Source organism: Perissodus microlepis, chromosome 16 (genome assembly GCF_051167445.1).
Source record: "Perissodus microlepis isolate ML-2025 ecotype Zambia chromosome 16, ASM5116744v1, whole genome shotgun sequence".
NCBI classification, from domain to species: domain Eukaryota; kingdom Metazoa; phylum Chordata; class Actinopteri; order Cichliformes; family Cichlidae; genus Perissodus; species Perissodus microlepis.
The window spans coordinates 32,379,175-32,387,627 of NC_140476.1; the positions used below are offsets into that span (position 1 = coordinate 32,379,175).

General features: G+C 38.1%; 1 protein-coding gene and 1 pseudogene across 2 annotated transcripts; one reads left to right on the forward strand and one right to left on the reverse strand.

Moving 5' to 3' along the window:
• The first annotated feature begins 782 nt into the window (after positions 1-782).
• LOC146371250 (uncharacterized) lies at positions 783-5,452 on the forward strand. Its single transcript, XM_084908973.1, has 13 exons — positions 783-1,020; positions 1,396-1,611; positions 1,720-1,958; positions 2,278-2,381; positions 2,496-2,752; positions 2,857-3,054; positions 3,143-3,229; positions 3,393-3,491; positions 3,694-3,848; positions 3,967-4,095; positions 4,324-4,464; positions 4,739-4,856; positions 5,235-5,452. The coding sequence occupies exons 1-13, from the start codon at positions 807-809 to the stop codon at positions 5,450-5,452; spliced, it is 2,175 nt and encodes a 724-aa protein (XP_084765099.1). The 5' UTR covers positions 783-806.
• A 382-nt stretch (positions 5,453-5,834) lies between these two features.
• On the reverse strand, positions 5,835-8,453 carry LOC146371251 (uncharacterized; annotated as a pseudogene). Its single transcript, XR_014797241.1, has 6 exons — positions 8,081-8,453; positions 7,377-7,495; positions 6,914-7,061; positions 6,393-6,536; positions 6,182-6,286; positions 5,835-5,986 (listed from the first exon to the last, which is right to left on the reverse strand). The product of XR_014797241.1 is annotated as an uncharacterized LOC146371251 (transcript).

Here is an 8,453-nt window from a genome sequence, read left to right on the forward strand (position 1 = left end):
AACAAAACAAAGCAAGACAAAACATCCACCCTTCTTTTACAGGCGGGGTGAATTGTTTGTGGACATTTACTAATCCTAAAGTCGGCACCGTTTTTGTCTCAGTATCAAGTCCATTAAAACTTTTAGTCGTCAGTCCATCACAGTCCAGTCACATGCATACATCCACACACATTCATACCAGAAATTGCTGATAATGGAGTCTCACGTGCAACCTATTCGATATGGAACTCCAAAGTGTTCAAAATTAAATAAATAAATAGGACATGATGAAATAAATAACTATGTGAATAAATAAGACACAGATATGTAATGTGAGAATGATATTTTGAAATCATGGAACACATTTTGAAAAAAAAGCTCATTATTGTGAAATATATTGCATTCTGCTATATAAATTTACTTAGTATTGTGAAATATTATTTCATGATCATTATTTTTCACAATAACAGAGATTATTCCTGAGGCATTTTATTTATTCCCAGCCGTTTTTAATCCAAAATGTCCTTTTTTCAAAGTCAGTCTTTATTTCAAAATCCCGTTTTTCCCAATGGCCTATTTATTTCATAATGCGACTTTTCAGCAGAATGACTTTGTCTGTCAATCAAGAAAGACAGGGCGGAGCCAGTTGTGTGATTGGTTGCTCCTTTGCTCAGACATAAGTAATAGCACATGAAGTGTCGATTTAAGTCTAATGGTGCAGTGCGTCTCCTACGCAGACGGCGGCAGTGTGCAGCTCGAAATAAAGTTAAGGCACCAACAAGTGTAAAACACTGGGCGCGAATAACGTTTAGGTGCTTGTGAAGGGCATGGCTGCAGGAGACAAGTCCGTTTCTGAGTTACTCAGAGAAGTTGCTAACCGCTTAGATTGTACGTCTTCACCTCAGTCTCAGAGAGTGTTGCAGCAGCATACTGGAGATGAAGTGGTCCCTGGTCCAAGTTCTCATCAAAACAGCACAGTGTTAACGTTAGCAAATGCTAACGCTATCACAGCTAGCTCCACTCCACGAAATGCTGTTCAGGGTAAGTAATGATGTTATTACTGCTTGGTTAGTCTATCTGCCAAAAATGAGCTTTTTAATCAGTTCAGTCACAAATTTTTTATACTGTTTTTATCATAGCAAAGAACTTAATAAATTAGGTAAGAGAAGATAATTGTCTTCTGGGTTAATGTCTGTATCACTATTTACATTGTTGTAGGTAATAGTTAAATCATGACGTTTTAAAGTGTCTTATCTTCTCTGCTAATATGGAAGTCAAGTAATCTATGTGAACGAAAATAAAGCAATTTAGTTCAATGTAGTGATTTTGTAAGCGGGTATAATACTTGCAAATTAAGTAGCAATTAATCTAAGCTTTTAGAATGTTTTCTTTAATATTGTTTTTCCCTTTTTAAAGCTGAAGTCGCAAGACTGTTTGCCCCTTACAGAGTGAGGCCTTCCTCAGCGCCACTTTCATCTCTGACCTCGCATTCTTCCAAGAAAGCATACTGCTCTATTTACACACACACCTTCTTCTGTTTACATGATCATATGTCAGACACAGTGCCAGCTAAAGCAGTCAAATTTGACCTAGCAGCAGCTGGACTTGGAGAGAAACGGATTTCATTCCAAGGTGATGCTACATGTCATTTGTTAATATTTCAAGATTTAGTTTAACTACTTTTTTACTCTTATATGTACCATTTTTGTAGTAATGTACAGCAAGTAATGTGTTTTACAGGAAGGGATGATGACCCAGAAGTGGTCAAGGCAAAGATTGAGAATACCTTCCCTCAGCTAAAAGACACAGGAGGGTTTGAACTGCTGAGAATCTCGGGTACAACACGAAGCCGTAACCTGTGCACAATCCCAAGCCCAGACACTGGATATACAGTGCGATATCTCCGCAGTCCATTGAGTGGAATTGGACAAGCTTTGATCTATATAAGGCCACTGCAGAAAAGTATTGATTTGGAAGACGTGAGTAATGACTAGGGTCAGAATATGTTATTTGCATGTATTAATAAACTAGTTCAAATGGCAAGCTAAGCTCAACTATGTGTCAAATCACTTTAGCTGTCAGCTGGTTAGAAACATGACTGCATATGAGTAATAATGGTTCTGAATGTGTATGTAAGCAATTGTTAGAAAAGGTTTAGAAGGAGATATGTAATTTTGTGTTTACAATTTGTTTCTGATTCTCACGTTGGCAAATGCGATTGCAGAACTGTCAAAATATTTTTTATCACAGTATGCACCAAATGTATATATATATTTTTTATCTCCATATTCTCTGTAGAGCCTGACAACCCTCCAGCAACAAGGACCCCCCACAAAATGCCTGAATTGTGACATTAACGTTCCTTTAAATAAAATGAAAAACCACATCACTAAATGCACAAGGTAAGGAACATCTTTGATTTTCTATATATTTTAGTATACAGTGTGGAAACTAAGTAAGTCCACTTTATATATATTGGTGATGGATGCTGAAATCTCTGCCAATCCCTCTCACAGTTCATTGAGTGGTGCTGAACCTCAGTCTGTTACTGAAAGTCAGGCTAGGCAGACTCGTAGTACAACAGCAAGGTCAGAGGTCCCATCCTGTAGTGATGCCTGGAATCTGTCCTGCGGGGTAGAGGAACCAGATAGTATCATCTTGGAATCCACCATAACCTCAGCAAGAGCAGAGCAATCGTCAGGTGATATGGTGGTAGTGCAGGAAGATGCATCTCATCAAGATGATGAAAAGTCACTTCTAGGGGAAAAACCAGGTAGTGACAGGAATTAAGTTAGGAAGATACCAGACAAATGGCCAAAAATACATATATTTTATTTCTTTTGATTCATGTGATCCATACAAATGTGTACCTTTCAGAGTGGAAATGTGAACAAGATGCAACCAGAGGAGCCTGGCTCTACAAGTCCGAGTTACTTTCAAAGTATGAGACCAGAAAGGCAGTAGTCCTGCAAATGGACTTGCGGGAAAGTATTGTGGATCAACAGAGATCACTTATCTCCCTCTACAAAGCCCCAAAGGTAGAGTGGGTGGGCCCTGTCAGCTGCAAACTGGAAGGTATTGTTTCTGTATTGGGAAAACATTAGAAATCCAGTGACTGACTAATCCGAAACTTCACAAGTTTTTTTCTTCTTCTTCCTTTTAGGGGATGTTGCTGTTGGAGAAGGGGTGAAGAGATTCTTCTTCTCAAAGGCAGTTTCTCTAGTACAGTCTGGTTTGCATTTGAATTTTGGTATGTATGTACGTATGAAACTAGACTGGGCACATGTATAGTGGATTAAATAAGAGAATATTTCATCATGTAAAGAAAATGTATTTGTTATTAATTATTATTTGTGTTAAAATTACTGCCTGGATTTCTCATACTCAACATAACCTAGATGTACTCTTTTCAGGGAACACAGATCTTACAAGACTGTTTGACGGTGAGCCAGAACACTTGACTCCATCCACTTCTCAGACCTTGCTTGAGAGTGACATGTTTTTGGTGGCAGGTAAGAAAGTTATGTACAGAAATAAGAGGAGGAGTAATTTAAAATAATACATGTGCAGCACTAAAGGAAACAGCATTACTTGTGTTACATTATCCTAACTGTAACCATAAAGATGAAAAATAGATTGAATACCGTTACAAAACTGTTTGTCTTTACCCCCATGCAATGTTAGGCTAAGTGAATTTATTATGTTTGATCTTAGGAAGAATAATGGGACATTCATTCATTCATGGTGGACCGTGTGTGTCTGGTATAAGTCCTGCAATCATCCATGTCCTTTTTGGTGGCTCATCTGAAACAGCTACGGTTCAGATTGAGGATTGCCCTGATATTGATATCCGCAGCACTATTCAGCTGGTTTGCATTTTTGTACCATTATTTTAAAGAATTACTATTTCACTAAATATTAATTTTAGAGACAAGACTGAATAGCCATCAGTACCTACTACTGACTAATTTTTTCCCTCTGTCCTAGCTTGATGGCACTGCTGAATTAACAGAACTGGAACGAAGAAATGTTCTCGAGCTAGCACTGGCTTGGGACCTGCCAGGTGTCACACAAACCAATAGAAAGTGGCTGTATGAACGTCTGCTATTCCACGCTGTGAGTACGGACTTACTCTCCCCAATAAATGTAAATTTTAAATAGAAAAGCAAATCAAACCTTTGGATGTGAATAAGTACATTTTTCATATACATTAAAAAAATCTCTTTGGAGGCCATTTGAAATGCTTTTACCAGTACAGTGGATGTTCTTTAAGTATTTAACATTTAAAGTGTGTTTTACTTTACGGACTCACACTTCAGTTTTGGTTTGGTCTCACTGTTGTAGGTCATAACACGAACAAGCCGTCAAGTCAAGCAGCTGAGGAAAGGGCTTAAGGAGACCATGGTATGGCCGCTTCTGACAGAAAGATCAGACATCATTCCTCTTTTCTTACCAAGGGAATCAGAGACTGCTCCCTGTTGTGAGGTAAAGTCAGGTCACATCTTTTAACATCTGAACAGTAAAGGTATTTGGTTAATTTATGAAGGATGCACATTAATTGTTGACACAAAACATCAATATACTATTTTGTATGCTTGGGCTAGTCGAACAGCTGGGTTACATTTAATAAAAATACACCTAATGTTGCTGACGCTCTTAAGACTACAAGATAAGTAAAGATATAAAATGACAAATTGAGCTTATTTTATCTTGTAGCATTTAAGAGAAAAAATTAACCAAGGTGAACTATTTTATGCAGTCTATTCTAGAAAGGATAGTGTGGCCTGCCACAGAAGATGAAGATGAGGAGGAAGAGGAATGCTCTCTTGAGGATAAATGCAGAGTGGCAGGCTACCTTCGGTCCTTCATTGAAAATGGTAAGTCTGCTGCGATAGGTATTTTGCTATTGGTTTTCTCTGATTATACTTTGGTAAATTACATACAGTCCAGTGATCTCGGGTCATTAACAAAGTACACTATAGTATAATTTTGTTTTCTTATTTGCTCCATACCGCCTCCATGCAATACATAAAAAACAGAGTGGTGGCATTATCAGTTGCATTATAATCGTATGTAACTACTTTTAGTTTTGTTACCATAAAAATATCTATGACAGCTACAACAGCAATTTGAGTGGGGCAAAAATGTCTTGTGCTCTTTATGTAATTGTTCATCTTTTATGGTATTTCTCCATAAAAGATTCAAAATAATGAATATAGGATGTCATTATAGCTCAAAACAATGTTCCATTGCAGCGTCTTGTGCACAACGAAAAGCCCTCATCAAGTTTTGGACAGGATGGGAAGTCTTGCCGAGAGAAATGACTGTGGAAGTGGTCAACAGCAGTCTTCCAAAGTCTTCCCCCTGTTTTGAAGTTCTACGTCTTCCTGCACACTACTGTACCTATGAGTCATTTCTGATGGACATTGAGGTTTGTCTCAACTCTACTGACTCAGGTTTTGGTCTGGTTTAGGATTGATTCCATAACCACATGGTAAGATTAGACCATTTTTCTTTCTTGCACCACATTACTGTACTCAGTGTTCAAAGAAACTGACAATCTAGTGAGTTCTAGTTCCTTTAATACACTTGACAGTGTAAAATACACAGTACAGGTGAGCATTTATGGCTTTTTTTCAGTTTATATTAAAAAGTTCAGAAAACAAAATCAGTTGTTCACTGTACATTATAAATTACACAGTATGTTTATTTTATTCTCGCTACTGGAAAATTTATTTGCATTAAGATGTTATACTACTGTACCGTGTGCATTGTATTAAATCTGCTCAGAGTTGACATGTACTGTACATCCAAGAAATTAATATCAAATCACTTTTATTTTATTGTCACTTATTTTTATTGAATGTGATGCAAAAAGCATCTGTGCAGTGCAAACAAGTCAATTTCTTCACCAGGGTTGAGCAGTCCTTGAATCTCCAGCTGGGTGAAGATTGTGTAGAAAAGGTCTAGGACGTTTTCATATACATCCCTCCACAGGCGCTCAATGCTATAAGACAGTGAGGGAAATTGTTCATTTATGGTTTTTCAGGCATTCCTACGTCAACAGCCTTCCAAGTCAATTATTAGTGTAGTGTTAATGTGCTGTGAAACCAGTCAATTATGCTCAGAAACCATTTGTTTTATTACAATTGCATGTGTGGAAAAAAAATGTAAGACAGGCCATCAATTTACTTGTCCTTACTGCTGGTTGTGAACACTTCTGCCTGTAATGTGAGAGTTCCTGTTCTCCCCCATTGTCTGCACCATGAAATGTGCAACCTTCACATTTTCCCCTCCTTTGTCTGGCCTGGAAAAAAAGTAGAGAAGTTTTGATCCGAGTCAGTGAGAGTAACAATCTGAATATAACTACTGTCCAATACAGTGGCATACTGTATTTGTTAAACACCTCTTACCGGACTCTTGACGGTATGCCATATTGTCTGATTGCTGACAAGAAACCATCAAAAACTGTTGTAGCTTTGTTGTTGGTGGCAGCTTTAAGGTAGACAATTAACCTAGAAAAACCATCTATCCCACCATGGACAACAAATCTCCATCTGACAAGGCAGAATTAAAACAAAACAAAACAAGAAAAAACATTGTCATGTCCCCAGTTACATTTTTACAGAAGAATACTACCTTTAAAGGAAAAAGCAAGACCAATATTTCAGTTCCATATAAAGTGACAACATGTTATAACAGGAATGTAAAAGAAATAATAGAAGGGAAACTTAAACACTTTACAGAAAGATCTGTAGTGCAAGGAATCACATGCATAATGTAAAGCCTCAGACATGACTATAGCGAATCCTGTAAATGGCCTTATATGACAGCATTTAAGATGACATTTACAAACTCAAGGCTTCATTTTACAATTTTATACATGCATCCTGTTACTTCAATGGAATAGGGAAAAGGTGATGCAAGTACTGACCAAATTAGTTTATGATTTCCATCGATATACCAAAGGTGATTTGGTGCTGGTACACTGTACTGACGACGCCTTGCAGTCTGAATAGATAACCGTCGCATCGTGACCCCTTCTGGATTGACTCGTCTCATTGAATCCATCAGTCGAAATCCTGATTAACAAACAGATCATGTCTTAGTACTACCAACTACAAAAAGACTGTATTGTAAACACTAATGCTTATGGGACAGATCATCATTGTGTCAGGTAAGTATCCAGGTGCTGTACAGATTTACTGAGGAGAGAGAATCGTGTACAAACTGGTTCAAACAGGAACATAACTGCATAACAGTGATGCAAACATGCCTAGTCATTTTTGATGCCTACATTAAAATGTCACATCATGGCCACACTGACACATGCTTTCTGGGCCAGAAACTGGTGTTTGGATATTCAAACAATATCAGCTTACTTTGAATGTGTATACCTCTGGATCGTAGATGTCCCATCATCATTCTGCAGCCGGCATTTGGGTGATGACGCTGAATGTCCAGCACTTTTGCATCCAAGTCCTCATTCCCAATAGAAGAATACCTATCAGATTTTCTGCACATATTTTATTTTTTTTTTTAGTATAACAGCAAGTCTCAACAAAACGTTTTCCTGAAAGAACCAAGGATGTAAATGTATTCTTGTTTTGGCTTTACTGAAGACACCAGAGAAAGTATGATATTTAAAACGCTGCTGTAATAGACAAAACCATTTCAATAAACTCGCTATTTAACATCAACCTTGTTATGTGTTATCAGAGAACAATTAGCTGCAAACAGCAATGAAACATTCAACTATGTACTATTTAAAGCACTAATGACCCTGCTGTCTACCAAGATGTGATAAGTAAGTAGACTGTGGAAAGCTGGTGGGTCTACTCTGTGCAAAAGGTTCCTACAGGCTCCACTGCCCCCAGTCTCCGAGTTAACACACTCTAACAGCTAACACTGCGCCGGCTAAACGTGTCTCAACAACGAGATGGCGCCGATAGCTTTAGCCGTAGCTGCCCCACTTATTTTAGACAGTCACAATAAAAAAGTAAGCGATAATATTTCAATATCAAACGTCATAATTAAGGTCAACATCTAAATAATGCTGTGTACAGCCTCACACAGGTGTTAAATTACAGCGTAAACTTACCTCAGACCTTCCTCCGTCATTCTCCTCCTAATTGTGCTCGGAGACACAGAAAACATATCGGCAATTACCCCGATGGTTATCCCGGACAGCACTAAAGTCCTGAGTGCTGCAGCCGGGATTTCAAGACGTGGACGGCCAACATGTGAAGACGGTTCTTCCTCGGCGTATTCCAAACGAACACGGTGCTGAATTGATCTTAAACTTTCGACAATGTTGTCATCGATGCTAACATCTTGAAGAGCAATTATCATCCCAAGCATTTCAGAAACATCATCTAAACGACTCAAAACAGTATCTACAGGTAAATGATCCCTCTCTATCTGATCTGCTAAAATGACCAGAATTGACTGAAGTTCACGCCAGTCCGCCATCC

Coding starts and splice junctions, on each gene's coding strand:
- LOC146371250 (XM_084908973.1), top strand. CDS start 807: ATGGCTGCAGGAGACAAGTCCGTTTCTGAGTTACTCAGAGAAGTTGCT. Junction 3,055..3,142: donor TGTCAGCTGCAAACTGGAAG/GTATTGTTTCTG, acceptor TCTTCCTTTTAG/GGGATGTTGCTGTTGGAGAA. Junction 3,492..3,693: donor TGACATGTTTTTGGTGGCAG/GTAAGAAAGTTA, acceptor GTTTGATCTTAG/GAAGAATAATGGGACATTCA.